Source organism: Rattus norvegicus, chromosome X (assembly GCF_036323735.1).
Source record: "Rattus norvegicus strain BN/NHsdMcwi chromosome X, GRCr8, whole genome shotgun sequence".
NCBI classification, from domain to species: Eukaryota; Metazoa; Chordata; class Mammalia; order Rodentia; family Muridae; genus Rattus; species Rattus norvegicus.
The window spans coordinates 34368586-34387870 of NC_086039.1; the positions used below are offsets into that span (position 1 = coordinate 34368586).

Sequence of the window (19285 nt, forward strand, 5' to 3'; positions counted from 1 at the left end):
TGACATTTCAGAGCTCAGAGCCGAGGATGGGAGTTCTGCCTCCTCATCCTGACTCGAGTGCTTCAGTGTATCAGATTTCGTTTCATAAAATTGGAACAGTCTTTAAAATTTATTTATTTTATTTTATATGTCTGTGCCTTAGTGCATGTCGGTGCACCACATCGGTGCAGGAGCCCTTGGATGTCAGAGGTCATATCCCTTGGAACTGGAGTTACTGTGGATGTGATTGTCCCTGTGGGTGTTGGGGGCTAAGTCTTCAGTGAGAGCAGTAAATGCTCTTAACTGCCAAGGTGCCTCTATCCCCTATTTTGGTCTTTTTAATAGTTGCATAGTAGTATCTTGTTATGGTCTGAATTTATTTATTCAAAGATTAACAATGCTGGCTGTGTTTTAATGTACTTATTCACCACCTTAACATCTTGTTCAAATGTTTTGTCTATTTGTCTTCTTTACTTTTCTCCAGACAGTGTCTTGCTACAAGCTAGGCTGGTCTTGAACTCATGCTGATTCTCCTGTCTTAGCCTCTTGAGTGCTAGGGCTATGGGCCTAGGACTTTGCCCATTTTCATTGAATTGTTTGTCTTCTTACTTTACAGTTTTTACAGTTTACACACACACACACACACACACACACACACACACACACACACACACACACTGAGAAATGAAGTAGTAACCTTAGCATCAAGGAAATATGGGAGAGCAATATATTCTGTTTTCTGTGATGTGAACCAGTGAAGGATTAGGACAACTGCAGTATCACCACTCCCTCCTTTCTGCTCCCTTTAGGTTGGGGTAGGAAAGCTCTTTTTGCAGTGCTATTTGACATAGTGGTGGCAGCAATGCTACCTTCCTGAAGTTGAACGGCAAATCTGGAATCGTTTCTACTCTCTGAGCCAGAGAAGAGAAATCCCATGCTTATTATCAATGGTTATTAAGCTGTCACCTCCAGGTTAACAGTGGAATATTGCTCCCATCACTTATGCTTAGAGACTCGCATTTCCTAACAAGGCTTGTGATTTTGAAAGAACGAGTAATGGAAGCCTGAATGAAGTCTGTAAGGATGCACCATCGACGCTGTGAGGATTCAGTCTCCATGGTAGAAACCCATATGTATGTCATAAATCCAGAGATGCCTGGAATACATTTTAGAAATATTATGGGCCAATTATTTTAGACATTCTACAGGAAGTGGGTAAGTCGTGAAATCTACATACAGCACACTGGGTAGCTGGTTAATAAGACACTGTTTGCTGAGAAATAGTTCCACCGAGAAATCATCTGTGGTATGTCTCTGGCTCTGTTCTCCCCCCCCCCCCCGACTTCATAGGCACATCTAGTAACTTGTCAAAACAGGACCAGCATTGTGAATGTGAGGACAGGTTTGGGGTAGTTTCATAAACACTATCTCATTTGATATTTCCACAAGTCTATGGACTACTTCAATCGAGGACCATGGTGCCATTTTACAGATGAGCAATCAGAGGCTCTTGGTGTTTCATGGTTTCAATACAGTCTGGCAAGAGGCAAATTTGGACTGGGACCATCTGTCTTTAGTGTCTTTTGTACTTCAACACTTCCCCCATCACCTCTCTCTCTCTCTCTCTCTCTCTCTCTCTCTCTCTCTCTCTCTCTCTCTCTCTGTGTGTGTGTGTGTGTGTGTGTGTCATGGGAGTGCCCAGGCCCATAGCTGGTGCCATGTACAAAGACAGGCAGCAACGCTGAAAATAAAAGCTACATTTTTCGCTGATGCTTGGGTAAGATTTTTTTCAAGTGAATAAAAATAAAGTCTCCCTAAGATATGTGCTTTCACTGCCAGTGGCTCTGAGTGATGAGGGACACTAAATAGAAATTCAGAAGTGCATGGTGATGGCGAAGGGTCAGGCTGTTGATGTTGAAAAACATCTAGGATATCACTAATTTGTTGAGTGATATGAGAGAAAATATTTCATCTGCCTGGACCTCAGAGTAGATAATTTCTCAAACTCATATATAGTTAACATCGCACGATTCCTTGCTTGGGTTTGTAGAACAGATGGGAAAAATCCTAAAGCAGGGGTCTGGTAGGAGGTCAGCTTTTTAGCTTGTAGATTTCTGCCTTGGATGTCTGGGCATCACCTGCCTAGTTTAAGGACTGATAGGTTTCTCAGTTCCCGTTAAAGGAGAGGACTGACAAGCTGAATTAGTGGCAATGGTATGGCTAGTTCCTTTGTGCATTGCTGAAGTGTAAAGGACCTTGGTATATGCAGGAGAGCCAATATGCTGTTATACGTAGTAGCCAGTTAATAGTGGTTCTTAATTGGCCACATAGAATAATCACTTAGGCACCTGGAGGACTTTATGAAGACTTAGGAATTAAACCTAGCATCTTGGGTATGCAACCAAATCACCGAACGGTGTAGGCAGATCTCTATTTACCTTTCCCAGATAGGGACTCCCTAAATCGCTCAGTCTGGGCTTGAACTCGCGATCATACTGCCTCAGCCTCCCTTACTGGCTAGGATTTGAAAGAAGCCTGCGCCACTAGGCCCAGCTGGACTTAAAAAAAATCTTGGTAAAGTAAGCGGACCTGGCAGCTTACGTCACAACCAGCTGAAGGCGCGACGCGCTGGTTGCTATGGAGGCCGTCCTATTGACCCCGCCCCCGGCTTTCGTGTGGCTATCCACTCTGCAGTGACCACCAGCCAGCCAGGCAGCAGCCAGCGCCTAACCGCAGGGAAGCTGCTAGCTGAGTGGGAGGGATCCCCGTAACCAAGAGCTTCGGGTCCGGCGGGTTCTGAGGCTCATAAGAGCAGAGCGTCACTCGTCACTCGCTGGAGATCCACTGCTCTGAAGCGCAGTCAACTGCTGGACTGAAAGGTACTGAAATCGGACCGCGGCACAGGGCTACCTGTTTATCGATCGGCCGCGGAGACAGACAGCTTGACCTAAAGCGCCGCTTGGAGAAGATCCGGAGGGGAGCTCTGGGCCGCCACCGCCACCTCGGCAGCTGCGAGCCGCCATCGCCTTGGGCCTCCACCCGTCACCACCATGGCCGAGGAAGAGTCTGCCTCCACATCTTACACCGAAGATGATTTCTACTGTCCAATATGCCAAGAAGTCTTCAAAACGCCTGTTCGGGTCGCGGCCTGTCAGCACGTTTTCTGCAGAAAATGTTTCCTGACTGCAATGAAGGAGAGCCGGATCCACTGCCCCCTGTGCCGTGGAAATGTGACAAGAAGAGAACGAGCTTGTCCAGAGAGAGCTTTAGACCTCGAAACCATCATGAGAAGTTTTCCTGGTAATTGCCGATGCTGTTCCCAACGCGTTGAACTCTATCGCATGAGGCAGCACTACAAAACTTGCGAAAAGTACCAGGACGAGTTTGGAGTTGCTACACCTGCTTCAAGCTTCCAACTCTCTCCAGACTCCGTGGGCAACAGTAACAACGAGGCATCCGCCTCCGAGAATGCCGAGGCTTTTCAAGAAGAAGAAGACAACGTGAGCCCACCTGATCAGCCGACTTTTGATTGCCCTCTGTGTGAAGAAGTGAACATGACTAGACAGCGTTTGCTGGATCATTGCAATAGCAGCCACCGAGGTCATGTTGTGCCAGTCATTTGCCCGATTTGTCTCTCTCTTCCATGGGGCGACCCTACTCAACTCACCAGAAATTTTGTTAGCCATCTTAACCAGAGGCATCAGTTTGATTACGGAGATTTCGTGAATCTTCAGCTGGATGAGGAAACCCAGTACCAGATTGCCATCGAGGAGTCTTTCCATGTTAACATCTAGGTTTTCCTCATCCCGACAATTGCTCCTACGGGACAATTTACATGAAATCATCCTTTCAATAACTTGATGTTTTAAATAAAAGTAATCAGTCTGACCTTTTGGCTTTTCTTTTATTAAAACTCGAGGGCGCGTTGCGTTAAAACTTAGTCCTTTGGACTAGAAGGCCAGGGAGGTGGAAAGAGGGAGGAGGGAGGAGGGAGGAGGGAAGAGGAGTGGGTAGGGATGGGGGAGAAGAAAGGAGGGTGGGGAGTAGAAAGGGGGAGAGACAAGAAGAGATGGGGTGGGGGGAGGAGGGATGGGAGAAAAGAGAAACACAGGAGGAGGGGGAGAGGTAGCGAGGGAGGAGGGAGGGGAATGGAAAAGAGAAAGGGGTAAGGGAAGAGAGATGGGAGGAGTAGGGAAGGAGGGAGGTAAATGGAAAGGAGTGGGAAGGGTGGGGGAGAATAGAGATGGAGGAGGGGTAGGAGAGGGAGGGGGGAGACGAAGGGAGAAGGGGAGGGGGAAGGGAGGGGCGAGAACAGGTGGGAGGAGGGGTGAGAGAAGGAGGAAGGAGAGGGATGGAGAAGGGGAGGGGGAAAGGGATGAGAGAGAACAGGCAGGAGGATGGGTGGGAGAGGAAGGAGGGAGATGAATGGAGAAGGAGGGGGAAGGGAGGGGAGAGAACAGGTGGGAGGAGGGGTGAGACAGGGAGGAGGGAGAGGGATGGAGAAGGGGAGGGGGAAAGGGATGAGAGAGAACAGGCAGGAGGATGGGTGGGAGAGGGAGGAAGGAGAGGGATGGAGAAGGGGAGGGGGGAAGGGAGGGGAGAGAACAGGTGGGAGGAGGGGTGAGAGAAGGAGGAAGGAGAGGGATGGAGAAGGGGAGGGGGAAAGGGATGAGAGAGAACAGGCAGGAGGATGGGTGGGAGAGGGAGGAGGGAGATGAATGGAGAAGGAGGGGGAAGGGAGGGGAGAGAACAGGTGGGAGGAGGGGTGAGACAGGGAGGAGGGAGAGGGATGAAGGAGAAATGGAAGGGATGGGGGAGAAGAGAGATGGGAGGAAGGGTGGGTAAGGAGGAGGGGGATGAATGGGAAATGGAAGGGTTGGAGGAGGAAGGGTGGGATAAGGAGGAGGGGGATGAATGGGAAATGGAAGGGTTGGAGGAGGAAGGGTGGGTAAGGAGGAGGGGGATGAATGGGAAATGGAAGGGTTGGAGGAGGAAGGGTGGGACAAGGAGGAGGGGGATGAATGGGAAATGGAAAGGATGGAGGAGGAAGGGTGGGTAAGGAGGAGGGGGATGAATGGGAAATGGAAAGGATGGAGGAGGAAGGGTGGGACAAGGAGGAGGGGGATGAATGGGAAATGGAAGGGTTGGAGGAGGAAGGGTGGGATAAGGAGGAGGGGGATGAATGGGAAATGGAAGGGTTGGAGGAGGAAGGGTGGGTAAGGAGGAGGGGGATGAATGGGAAATGGAAGGGTTGGAGGAGGAAGGGTGGGACAAGGAGGAGGGGGATGAATGGGAAATGGAAAGGATGGAGGAGGAAGGGTGGGTAAGGAGGAGGGGGATGAATGGGAAATGGAAAGGATGGAGGAGGAAGGGTGGGACAAGGAGGAGGGGGATGAATGGGAAATGGAAGGGTTGGAGGAGGAAGGGTGGGATAAGGAGGAGGGGGATGAATGGGAAATGGAAGGGTTGGAGGAGGAAGGGTGGGTAAGGAGGAGGGGGATGAATGGGAAATGGAAGGGTTGGAGGAGGAAGGGTGGGATAAGGAGGAGGGGGATGAATGGGAAATGGAAGGGTTGGAGGAGGAAGGGTGGGTAAGGAGGAGGGGGATGAATGGGAAATGGAAGGGTTGGAGGAGGAAGGGTGGGATAAGGAGGAGGGGGATGAATGGGAAATGGAAGGGTTGGAGGAGGAAGGGTGGGATAAGGAGGAGGGGGATGAATGGGAAATGGAAGGGATGGGAAAGAATAGAGAAGGGAGGAGGAGTGGGGCAGGGAAGAGAGAGAGGGCTGAATGGGGAAGGGGAGAGGGAAAGGGATGGGAGAAAATAGAGGTGGGAGGGAGGGTGGGATAGGGAGGAGGGAGGGGATGAGTGGAAAAGGGGAGAAGGAAGGGTTAGAACAGGGACGGTAGGAAGGGGCAGGGCAGGGTGGAAACAAATGGAAAGGGGATGGGGGATGGGACTGAGAGGGAATGAGGAAATCAGAGAAAGAGGAGGGACTGGGGGGAGATGTGGAAAGAAGGGGAGGGGCGACAGGAAGGTAGTGGGTGTAGGAGCAGGGCTACAGTGATATCTAAAATGAAAGTATTATAAGAGCAATTTTTTGTAAGTTAATTTAAAAGTTAAAAAAAAAAACCTGTAGCACTTGTCCTTATAACTAATTACCTCTTCAGTCTCTCTTCTAATAAGGTGAATTCGGAAAAAAAAAAAAAAGAAAAAAGGTCTTTGGTGAAACAACCAAATGAGCCAGAATCTCGCTGTGAGAGAGTCAGAAGGGTGACTGTTCCTTACCTTTGCTCCCTTCCATTGTCTGTGGCCCAGGGACAACACTGAGCTACTGAACTAAGTGTGCTGCCTGTACAGAAGGCTGGTCTTGAATTTATCTTTCTGCCTCCAAATCCCTCCACTGGGATTACAGGTGTGCACTGCTAGTGCCATTTTATGCAGTGTTGGGAATGAAATTAGGGCCTTGGGCAGGCTAGACAAGCATCTACCTACCAGCTGAGCCACACCCCCAGCCCCGAACCCCATAACATTTTTTAAAAGAATTATTCTTTCACAGTTCCATTAGACAGATACAATGTATTTTGGTCCTATTCTTCCCTATTATCCTTTTTCACTGAATGTTTTCTTCCCCAAAAGTCTTTTTACTGTATCCTTGTCTCTTTCATATGTGGTCCACTGCATGTAATTAAGGTTGCCTTTCTGAGCATGGGTGAAGGATTTTTTTTTTTACTTCAGCAGTGACAACTTTCTCAGTCAGCAGCTACCACTGAGGACTATGACTTCTTTCCTACCAGAATCATTAACTGCCCAAAACTCTCCAGGGGTGGTTATGAGCCCCTTCCCCTGTGAGTAACTAAATGGTGATGGGCCCAGTTTTGCAAGGTCTTAATGCAGGTAGCCATTGTGGCTGTAGGTTCATGGTTGCATTAGCCATGGCGTGCCCCAGAGACAGCAGTTCACAGCACTCTTCCTCATCCTTTGGCTCTTGACCATCTCTCCCTTCTCTCTTCTCTGTGTTCTTTGAACCTCGGAGGAGGTAAAATAGATGTCTCATTTAGACATGAGCACTCAATAGTCACTTCTTCCCAGCGCTTTCAGGAGTTCAGAGACTCCGCATTAATCCCTGCCCATTCCAAACTGAAGCTTTTCTGATCAAGGCTAAGCAGCACCAAATATGGGTATAACCACAAACCTTTGGAAGGAAGTTTGGCATTATGTACAAATGGCAAAACAATGGGGGCAGGGGAGGAGTTCAGAGGTTCCCTCTATGGTCCATGAGCATCCCAGCCATGGGCTTCTTCTACCCGATTGAGATGATGAGACATGGGGTTCTCCTCCTGTAAAGTGGGCCTAAAATCCAATCAGAAAGCATTTGGTTACCACCCCCCCCCCCATAAAGTCATGTCACTGTTTCGCCATTGAGCCACCTTGCCTGGCAGGCTGAAAAGGGTCCAGTAAGATCACTGCTGACCTTTGAACTCCCGATTTGAAAAATATCTTTTATTAATTATTTGCCAGTTTTATACTTGTGTACAATGCATCTAAAATCTCTCTACCACAAATGCCCCCTCCTACTCTTCCCAAATACTCCTAACACATCTACCTCCCACATTCATGTCTTATCTGCCTGCCTCCCCTCATCACCCATTGAGTCCAGTTAATACTACTGCCTGTTGGCATATTGACTGATAACTCCAGAACTTTTATCCAGAATAAATCATCCATAGCTTCTCCAAGTGTTTGCGTGATACCTGGCCCCAGTTTTGCAGTCTTCCAGCCACCTCAAATGCAACTGTAGTAGAACAATCTTCATAGGTTCTTAATCAGAAGGGTTTCTTTGAGCAAAACAGATGTTGACAAAAAAAATCCATACTGAAGTTCAGCATCTTCAACAAAGCACAAGACATTTTTAGAGACATGCCAAGAGTTTTCCAGAAGACAGTTGGTTACAACTTGGGAGTGGGCTACCACTGGCATCGGTAGAGGCCAGAAATACTGCTAAGTAGCCTAAAGTACACAGACAACTCCCAAGAAAGAAGAAAGCACTAGGTGGAGAAACATGAATTTTCTTTTTTAAACAAAATTCAAGTCAGTGATAAAGTCAGAGCTGCCAGTGTCTTAGGCACACATTTGTAAAAAGAAAGCCAGGGTTGAAACTTCGATGAGCATCCAAGGGATAGAGTGGGTCTTTACAGTCTCTCTGGAGCTTGTGATGGAACATGTGGAGATGACAATTAGTGGGCAGCAGAATAGTGTTAAAAATAGAGGTCATGTGAGAAAATAGTGATTCTTGTTTCCACCCCAGAGGGTCTCTTTTACCATATGCAAAAAAGCAAGCCATGTACTTTTGACTTGCTTGATCCTGTAAGCACATGTACATTTTCACAACAAACTTTTTGTTAAATAAACATTTGTAATAGTAATAGGTAGGTAGAAGATAGATAGATAGATAGATAGATAGATAGATAGATAGATGATAGATAGATGATACATACATAGATACATAGATACATAGATACAAACATAGATACATAGATACATAGATAAAGTTAGAGCATTTTCTTGCTCTATAGCCCCACTTTGAAAATCCACAGTGTCTGCATCCCACTCTCTCCACATTCTGGCTCTGTACTCATCTCTTCAGACTCTCATCTGCATTTATTTAAATCCATCCACACAGGTAACCTCCTTTGGCAGGCTCAGTTACTGTCTGCCTAGTTCTGCCTAGCCTCTCCTTTTCTGACTATCCTGAGAATGAGCCTTGACATGGAACCATCAAATGTAGTTGTTACCAGGTGGTGACCAGTCAACTAGGAGGTTGTTATTGGCTTCTTAACACCATGCCATGCATTTAGCAGGTACATATCGTCTGTGTCCTTCAATCTACACTAGCTCCCTTTGCCATTATATGAATTCCTCAGCAGTCAGACAGGTGAGGCAGAGGGATGGGCTTCCTAGAAAAACATAGGAAGCATAAGAGATGAGCAAATTCTTCAGGGTAGTCTCTGAGTACAGAAAGAACCTATTTTAACTTCGCTGCCCATTTAGAGACCCAGAAAATGTCCATGTATATCATTCTTGCTCCCTTTTAAATCAAGCTCCCACAGTCCCACCTACATTTGCTTCATGCTGGCACTTTACTTGACTACCCTTAATTTGCCATCCTCCCCTTAAATGTAGACCAGTCTAGCCTATTACCTCCATTGTCAGAAGACTTTGTTTCTGTAGGGCTGCTAGCCCGTGTCAGCAATATCTTGAGATCCACACTTACGGTATGAATAGACCAGGATCTGGCTTCACATCTTCTCCTTGGAAATGTTCTCGTGTCTCCTTTCAGGCTGAGATAAATTTCCTGGCCCCTAATATGAAGACACTCTGGGCCTTCATGTCTACTTAAAGCTAGTAGGAGGCATGACTAGAAAAAAACATTTCCTTTGCTATCTCAGCTCAGACATATACACCCGTACAGTGTGGCCTGAGCAATCCTCTTAAAATTGTCTGGATCACATGATGATAGTTAGTGATGACTGCATAGCACAGCACCAAGGTTCCCAGCAAACATGAGCATCCCCAGCCATAGGATATTTCTAAATTGTATTACATGGCCAAAACTTTCTTAACTTCACTGGGTTCCAGATTTCCTTTCCTTTCCTATTCTCTCTCTCTCTCTCTCTCTCTCTCTCTCTCTCTCTCTCTCTCTCTCTCTCCTCTGTCCCCTTTTCTCCTTCTTCCTTCTCTTACTCTTTCTTTTCTTACTTTGTTACTTTGTTACTTTCTTTTCTCCCCCATTTCTTTCCCTCCTTCCTTCTTTTCCTTCTCTCTTTCTTCTGTGCAGAGACAGAACTAACAGTCCAGGGATCCATATGTGGGACTGGATTCACCAAGTACAGAATTAAAAAGAGAAGTAGGCTTCAGTACAGTGCATTGGGCAGGACAGAACAGAGGTATTCTGAGGGGCTTCTGGACATGTCTGTAGGGTATATGTAGTCAGTCAGAGGTAAAATGTTAGCATATCCTTGTAATAACTGTACTTGGCGCATATCATGATTAGCAACGGCTTAGTCTTAAGGCCATGATGGTCTTGCCCTGAGTCAGAAAAGGCTCAGTATGACTGTCAGTCCTGAACGAGCAATCACGTTTGGCAGCTAGGACTTGTTATGCTTAACTCCTTCTGACAAAGTAACAGTCCTGCATAGAGGCAGCAGCATCCTTGCTCTGAGTCTGGCTGCACTGAGATGAAAACAGCCTCGTACTGGGCTCAGATACTTTTACTTTTTATTTTACATACCGAGTTTCATTACGGTTGCTTGCATGAATGTAACTGTGTGTGGTGCTTATTTATTGGAACATGGGTAACTTATAACTCCCTCCCCCATGACCCTACTAACTGCCCAACAGTCCTTCAGTAAGCAGAATGACGTTATTAGCCCCTTTCCCTACAATGACAAGATGGTGCTGGGCCCACTCTTGTGCAGGTAACCACAGTGGCTCTGGGTCCCTGAGTGCAGTGTCCAGAAGACACTGTGCAGCACCCTCCCCATGCTCTGCCTCTTACACTCATTTTGCTCACTCATCGAGATGCTCCTTCAGTCTCAAAGGAGGTGATTTGCGAGTCTCTGCATGAGCCACTGTCTGCTGCAAAAAGAAGCTTTTCCAATGAAGATTAACAGCATCCCTAGTCTCAGAGCACAGTCGTGTTGGGGTCCCAAGCCTTGATGCTCTTCAAAACTTTGTTTTATAAGGTCATTTTTATATAATGTTACCAAGAGCAGATCAATAACTTAAGAAAGTCTCGCTGTTGGGGTTGGGGATTTAGCTCAGTGGTAGAGCGCTTGCCTAGCAAGCGCAAGGCCCTGGGTTCGGTCCCCAGCTCCGAAAAAAAAAAAAAGAAAAAAGAAAAAAAAGAAAAAAAAGAAAGTCTCGCTGTTAAACAAAGGACCAGATTCTAGTTTTATAGCAATGTGTCCTACTTTGACATTAGGAGATGTAATTGCCTTCAATTATCATACATATACCAGGTTCTAAGTTTTATCCTCCATGAATCTTTTATGATTTACTCAGACTTTTGGAAGTGTACCTAAGGTTTCTGGTTTTGTCTTCATATTCCTTTTTCCATTTTGTTCAGCCATTTTATCTCAGGACAAAAAATCGTATTTTACCATATAAAAGTCCTTATCTAATAAATAAACAAATAAATAAAAATCCAAACACTGTTTTCTTTTTGACTATCTGTTATAGAACACTTTTCTTCAGTCATGAAATGGTCATTGCCCTACTTGAGCTCCCAGAAGCAGTTGTTACCCACACAGGAGCTGGGCAAGTCTGAGCCCATCACCATTCATTCATGGAGGGATGAAAAGGCGTCATTCCTTTCCCAAAGAACTATAGGCAGTTAACAGTCTTTGTTGGGGGAGGGGCACTTACTAGTCCCCAACCCTCTCTGAGCATATGAGGTAATTATCAATTGTTGAGGGAGAAAGTGACTTTTTTTAATCCCTCTGGAGTGGCCACTTGTAAGTTGCTCCATTCCTGTAATTACCCCTTACTCTGCTCCTATATGGAACCCTAATTAAACTCATTGGTTGACCAATATAAACTTGGGCAGAATTGTTCCACTTGGTCTGTCACTAGGGAGATTCCTGGGATGAATAGATGTTTTGCCACAAGAAAAGGTCCACATGACACTCAGCACCCAATGTGGGGCAGGGCAGAACCGAGGATGACTTGAGGAGGACCATTTATTTACTCACATTGTCTCTGCTGTGAGTGATGAGACATTCAGTGTCTTCAGGATCAGCGTCCACAGTGCTATCCTTTCCTATGCTGTATGGAATGGCACGCCCTCTTGTTGCAGTGGTAGTTAGGTTGTCCTTGCTGTGGGGAAAAGACACGCAACCAAGGCTGCCCCTTCTGAAGCTGGGACCACCAAGAAGGCCATCTTCATCTAAGTGGTATGGGAGTGGTAAGCCTCCTTGGGTGCAATCCACCAGAGGGCCATGGGGGCACCGTCAAAATGGCTGATGAATTGGAGACTATACACCAGCCTGTGAAAATAGCATGGCCGAGTGACATCTTCAGCAGTCTGTGGTGTTAGTCGAATGATCCTTGCTGTGTGCAATAAAAATGCAAGAAGGGCCAAGCTGTTTGCCTAGAGAGAATGTGTTTGCACAGAAGAGAAATAACAGGGGAAAAAAGAACATGCAGGTGCTATGCTCTGCAATAGCGTCTGAACTGGCAGGAAAGGGGAATAAAAAATAATGAAGAGAATGAGGAGTATGCACCAGCTTGCCGTGTTCAGGGTGGAGGATAAAGGAAAAGAGGAAAGAGTGTTAAGTTAGATCTGTGCTAAACTGTCACTGTCTTTCCTGACTGCACCCCCCCCCCACATGCTCCTTGGAACCTATGGAAAGAATTGGACATTGAGGAGGAAGAGAAGTAGATGTGGTAGGAATGACTTTTACTACTGACCTTTAACACTAAAGGGGAAAAACATGCTTTGGTAAACAAATGGAGATCTCAGAAACGTTGCAACACAGGAAGCTATGACAGTCAAAGAGTCCTTGGTGTCTGAACTGAACTGTGAAAGACCTCTCCATAACAAATGAGTGAGCTTCTCACACCCTGTCTTGTGATGGGACGTGAGGGGGGCAGGCAGCTGAGATCAATTTGAGTGCTGTGGAAGTGGAAAAAACTGAGAAATAGAAGTACCCACCTCTCCTTAAAGCCTGGATAGCCTGAAACAATCTGAAGGAGATCAATATGATAGACTAGCTCATGAGATCCATTCGGGATCCACTTGGAGCACTTGCTTGTCACTGGTGGAGAGCCCATAAACAGCAGGGACTGGCAGACAATGGAGGAAGGATAGGCATTACTGAGGAAACTTGTCATGAGAGAGGTGGGGTTGGAAGTCCACTTCCCTAGATGCCCAGTAGCATGGTTTTCATAGGACAGTTAAGAATGAAATTAATTCAGCAGGGATTTGGAGCTCGACTGGTGCTTTTAGTGGCTTTGTTGAGACCAGGCCAATGGTGGTGTCCTGCTTTGATTTCTGTCACTTAAACACTAGGTCTCAAAGCAGCTTGAGAGAAGAAAGGGTTTATTTAGCTTATACATGCTAATCAAAGTCCATCATTGGGGGAAATTAGGGCTGGATCTCAGGGAAGAGCAGAGGAAGGGACCATGAAACAATGCAGCTCACTGGCTTGCTTTCCAGGCTCGGGGTCAAGTATCTTTCTTATACCTGCCAAGATCACCTGCCCAGAGGTGGCACTACCCACAGTGGGCTGGGTCCTTCCACATCAATCAACAATCAAGAAAATACACCACAGACCTCAGGGCGATCTGATAAAGGCATTTTCTTAATTGAGGTTCTTTCTTCCCAGATAACCCTTGTTTGTTTCAAGTTGACAAAACAAAAACAAAAACAAACAAACAAAAACTAACTGGCACAGGTGGATCCCGATCTTCACAAGTTAAGGAGAGACCCCAGTTGAGCTCAGTGATTTAGACTGGTATTTAAATTGGTATCAGAAAGTGCTAAAGGGAATCAAGAAGGGATGACACATAGAAAAGGCAGACAAAGGCAGGATTTGTGAGAGCTGGAGTATTTGTAAGGGAAAAGATTGACAGAAAGACAAATTCAGTGCTTATGAGTGTCTAGAAAGCTTTAACACGCCCCCCCCCCTCAAATGCTTGTGAAGTTATAAATCATGGAGCCGTGCAGGTGAAAAGTCTTAAGCTTGTCCCAAAGGTGGGCAGTTATCATCCCCAGAGTTCACTCTGTACGTGCCTCTCCTGCAGGAAAGTAAACTGGAGTTCTCCAAGCAGCTACAAAAAAATCAATGGAAAGGCAGCAGCTAGCTGCAACTTGGGTCCCGACATCCTGGGCAGGCACAGCAGCTGAGAGCAGGGCTCCATTAGCCCAAGGTTAGTCCAGAGCAGGAAGACATTTATGTCACCTCAGGCAAGGCTGAGGGAACAGCCACACACACGTGTAAGAGCTGGAGGAAGGGATGGAATGTTGTAGAATGCTGAGCATGCAATGACTATTGTCTGCTTGACTGCTTAATATTTGTGATTACCCACATGAAAGCCATGCAAGACTGGGACATTAATGTTTCACTATGGAGAGGAGAGATTTTCATGAGGCCTTGTTCATTCCCAAAGATATGTAGACAGTGAATATTTGCTAAGAGAGGGGGGCTAAGGAGATACCACCTTTCCCTAAAGGTCTATTGGTATTTAAAGGTTGCTAGAAATGAGACAGACATTTTCTTTAGTAGTGTGGTCACCTGTGTGCTGCCTGTGTCCCCATAATTGATCCCTCACCCCTGCTCCTATAAGCAATTCTTTTAATTAAAGTTATTGGTTTACCAAGCTAGACTTGAGTGGACCTGTTGCTCCAGTTTGTCATCAGTCCCCTAGCTAGATTGAACAAACCCTTGTTTGTCTTCACAGAGAAAATTCAGATGATACATTCCTTACCCAAAATATATGTCATCAAGGATATTGCTGGGGGCTGTTAGGACGATGCCTACACCCTTTACATTGCTTGTTTTTCTCACACACTGTTTTTGTTGTTATTTTCTTTATTTCCTTTTATAACGTCATGAGAAAGAGCAACAGAGCAAACACATTTATTAACTTACTGAAAGGGAATGCAATTTAATTTGTGATGTAAGTTAACAATCTAAGATTACCTGTCCACAACACACTGTTAAACTATAAAGTTCTTGTCTGTTGCAGGTCCTAGGCAGACTTTATTACTGCTCAGATTTTTTAAAATGTTCTTTTACAAGTTTTTGTCTTGGTTTCAGAGGAGCCCCAGACTTAGAGAATATCACATTCCAGCAAAAACTGACCAAGATAACAAAGTTCCCAATGACCTTGGGCAGCAAACTATCTTGTAAAAAGAAGAAAAAGCATGACAGAAAAGAATAGAGCGAATCAAAAAAAATCTCTATTTCCAAACCTGTATACAATTGGAGTTTGGGGGTGCCAAAGGCATCTGCCCCCTGAAAAACTGGGATATATAGCAAACAGATCTGTTTCTCTGAAGGACAAAGGGCCACAGATTAGGATAGGACAGGAGACCTGCTGTGGGGATAGGAATGGTGGGCTGGACCCAAAGCATTGCTTTCAGCACAGGTTAGAGATTCAGATGTATAGCTGGATAATCACGAAGTCCCCATTAGTCTTTAGAAAGGGAAAGGATGCTGAGACAGAGAGAGAGAGAGAGAGAGAGAGAGAGAGAGAGAGAGAGAGAGAGAGAGAGAGAGAGCTCTAGTGCCTTGGGGAAATAGTATATCTGGGTAGGGAGAAGGGGCTATTGGGTACATGGGTGGAAGTCTGGAGATGGAAAGGAAGGAGGTGAGAGACATATCAAATACAGGGAGGTGGACGCAAAACTTGCCAGGAAGGGTAGCTGGTGGTAGAGAAGCCAGCAGGCTAAGCGGGGCTCAAATGACCACAAAGGGGCCATCAAGGATGCTACTGGGGGCTGTAAGGACGATGGCAGAGCACAGCCATCTATAATCGTCTCCTTCACAGCTGACGATTTGAGGATCGAATTTGGACCCAGTTTTGAGACTATCTCACAGTGAATCAGACTGGGCAAGGCGAAAAGACTTTAAGTACTACTAGAGGTGCAATTTTAACCTTAGAGGATAGATGTGAGACTAAGGGTCATTCATTACATTGATTCAAAGGAGGTGTTCCTTAGACTGGGACATTCCCTGACAATAGAGATTCTCCTGACTGACTGGCTTCAGTTTCATGTGGGAACCAAAGCTATCTAGTTAGCCAGGCCAGATAGACCTTAAAGGGATACTCCTAAACCGGAGGTGGCCACAAATCACTTGTGAGAGGAAAAAGAGGTGGAGGGTGGAAGCAGGACTCATTACCCAAGGCAAGCATAATCCTGGTTACCTATCATTTAGTCAGATCAGGAATTGGTCTAGAAGGGGAAATGGCAGGGTTGAACACCACCAACACCACTGCCTGCTCCCTCCTGCTCTAAAGAGTAGGACTGGATTGTCAGGTGCTGGGTCTGAGGAGAGGAGTGAGTAGGAAGCAGAAAGGGAGTCTTCACAATATGGGCATATTGAGCCTGAATGAACTATCACTGCCAACTGTGATACGTGTTGAGAGTGAAGAGGGTCCCAGGAAGAAGCAAAGTAGTCCCTTACCCTCACTATAGCAGGCTGTTCTTCCTTTTTCTGTGACCTTCAGATCTCCTTGAACTAGAGCCCTGGCCAGCATCCATCAAGCTTGAGATTTAATTCAACTTTGGGGCTCACAAAGGAGGGTTTTCCATTGTCTGCTGCACGACTTCCTGTGCCCTCATTAGCTCTTAGCTGCTCCCTCACTCCCCTACCCTCTCTCCAGATTTGACCATGTTTCACGTTCTCTGGTAAGATTTCCCACTGAGGCAGGAATCATGAAGGGGACATGGGAAAGAGATGCCTCTTACTCCAGAATCTGGCTGTGAGGAGTCAGAAACTTCAATGCAGTGGATGAAATCAACATTGTCTACTGAGTGAGTGCTCATTTCCCAAAGCTATCTCCAACACGAAGGCTGAAATAACAAGTAAACTAAGCTTACTTAAGGCTCTAATGTTGGGGTTGTGGATTTAGCTCAGTGGTAGAGCGCTTGCCTAGCAAGTGCAAGGCCCTGGGTTTGGTTCCCAGCTCCGAAAAAAAAGAAAAGAAAAAAAAAAAGACTCTAATGTCTTGAGCTTAAACTTATTGGAACTCCTCTCTCCTCCCTACAATCTAAATTCATCCCATAAAACCACCCTACAAAGGGAATAACATTCGAAATGTAAATAAGAAATACTCAAGTTAATAAAATTAAAATAAAATAAATTAAAAAGAAACCACCCTACAATTTCATTTACACAAGAAAAAGGGTTTTTTTTGTTTTTTTTTTGTTTTTTTGTTTTTTTTTTTGTTACTGTTGCTTTATTTTTTTTACTTGCTTGGTAGTCACTATTTAGATCAGGTTGGCTTTAAACTTGGGTGTGATCCTTCTGCCTTTGTCTCCCAACTGCCAGGATTAGAGAGAAAGTTCTTTAAGATAAAGGAAAAGAGGGCGAGGGTGGGGGTGTTCAGCAGTCCTTTGTCCCTGCACTTGGGAGGAAGAGGTAGGCGGATCTCTCAGAGTTTGTAGGTTAGCCTGGTTTAAATAAAAAATTTCAAGCCTCCTAGGTCTATAAACCAAGACCCTGTGGACAGGAGCAGGGGTTAAGTGAATCATCTTGCATTTAAAAAAGAGATTTATTTTTATTTATGTGTACAGGAGCCCTTGGAGGCCAGCTGGAGAGTTATAGGCACTTGTGAGCTGCCTGCTGTGAGCGTTGGAAACTGAACTCCAGTCTTCTAGAAGAGCAGCAAGGTCTCTCAACTGCTAAGCCATCTCTCTGGCCCACCATCTGGTATTTTTGTACTTAAATTTTGCATCTGTTTCTCCTCCATCTCCATCTATGCTTAAGTCTGAACTACACACTATCTCTCATCTGACTTATTCTGAAATTTTTCCTAGTCAAGGGCCCAGCTTTACATTAATGGTGGTCCCCACTAAGCAGTTCCACTGGCCGAGGCTGCTGATGTTATGACTTGCACGTTCACTAGGAACATATTTTTGTCTAAAGTTTCTCCTGTCTCATCCCGCCTAATGAGAGACCAACATCATTGCAGGTTGACATCACCTTTCAGCACAGATAACACGTTTTACTGAAAATCACTGATGTGTATCAAATTATGGATTTTTTAAATCAGCTTCAAAACATACATACCCTAACAAATGACTCACATTGGCAATATGAAATTGGGATCTTTAAGTACCCGAGGCAGGTTTTTGCTATGTAGCCCTGGCTGGCCTGGAACACACTAGTTAGGCTAGGTTGGCCACAAACTCGAGAGATTCCCCCTATCCCAACGGTGTGATGAGAGGTCTGAGCCATCGCACCCAACCTTCTTTTGAGATAGGGTCTTTGGCTGGCCTGGGGTTCATTATATAGTTCAGAATGGCCTTGAACTCATGACAACCCTCTTGTTTTGGTCTATGGAATGCTGGGCTGATTGCTGTGAGCCATCCTGCCATGCTTGTGATGCATAAACTGACAGAGGGTCAAACCTTAGTTGTCAGCATTCTTTTCCTAGGGAGATGTGAAGCAATTGTAGGTATTACATTTGATGCACGTTAGATGTTCTGAACTGTAGTAATGGGAACATTGTGGTCAGAAAATTATTTGGGGGGACAAATACAAAAGGTTGATATCTGAAGACTGTGTGTGGGAGCTCAATTACAGAGAAGGGACTGGTGGGCAGGACAGGTATTATAATGCTTATATGTAAGGCATTGGAAAGGAGAATGACCCATCCAGGAAGCTAAATATGGTGCATAGAGGCAGGACAGTAGAAAGCAAATAGAACAATGAGTCCATTATGTGGCTGCGAGGACTGCACTCAAATACCTAGGTTGTGAGTAAGTATTTAAGTGCTTGGCAGTTATAGGTAATCTATATACAGTTCTTCACTTTGCTTTGTTCTCTGGACAAATGAATGAACACATTGCCGTCTCCAATCATTCTCTGGCACTTAGTTTTTCTTATTTCAACACCTTTCCACTTGGGGTGTATTGTGCAGCATTACCCTCCCCCAACACACGCACACAAGGCAGTGCTTGAAGTTGATGAAACAACCCTATTGTTAAACAAGGACACACCACACTTTCATTCCTGCATTTTAAAAAATCTCAGTTCTGAATTTCCCACACATCCTGATCTGTTCACTTGCAACAATTTTACAGCTTTTCTCAGTCTAAGCTGGTTCTCACAGACCCAGGTCACATGCTCTTCTCCCTTGTGTGTAGACCTTGACTTCCAGGAGGTCCTATGAGGCTGACAAGAAAGTTGCTCTGGCCTGCTCTGGCCTAAGCCTGTGCAGAAGGGAAGAGATGAACATTTGAGGGAATAAAAGCTCACGTGGTAATTATTTATAATTTAAGCCTTCAAATTCCAGCCCTTAATAATGTCTACATGGGTCTAGAAAGTTGGAGGGTTCAGCAGTGAAGAGCACTGGTCAACTCTTCCAGAGGAACTGGATTTGATTCCAATGTGGTAGCTCACAAAGGTCTGGGTCTCCATTCCAAGGGGCCTGATGCTGTCTTCTAGCCTCTGAGGGCATTGTACACATGTAGTATACAGACGTACGTGGAGGCAAAACACCCACACACCTACATGAATTGGGATTAAAAACCTACAAAACACTGTCTGCTCTTTTAGAAGACCAAGTTCA

At 45.5% G+C, this 19285-nt stretch overlaps 1 protein-coding gene and 1 long non-coding RNA gene across 2 annotated transcripts in view; both read left to right on the forward strand.

Moving 5' to 3' along the window:
* Positions 1-18986, forward strand: part of LOC120099257 (uncharacterized) — a 118396-nt gene extending 99410 nt beyond the window's left edge. Inside the window, exon 5 of the long non-coding RNA XR_005498330.2 lies at positions 17286-18986. This is a non-coding gene — a long non-coding RNA (uncharacterized LOC120099257). The remainder of the gene's footprint in view (positions 1-17285) is intronic.
* Positions 2794-3867, forward strand: Rnf138l1 (ring finger protein 138 like 1). Its single transcript, NM_001108255.2, has one exon. The coding sequence runs from the start codon at positions 3030-3032 to the stop codon at positions 3771-3773; it is 744 nt and encodes a 247-aa protein (NP_001101725.1). The 5' UTR covers positions 2794-3029; the 3' UTR covers positions 3774-3867.
* Positions 18987-19285: the final 299 nt, after the last annotated feature.

What these genes read in the sequence shown, in the direction of transcription:
- Rnf138l1 (NM_001108255.2), top strand. Translation starts at nt 3,030, where the DNA reads ATGGCCGAGGAAGAGTCTGCCTCCACATCTTACACCGAAGATGATTTC.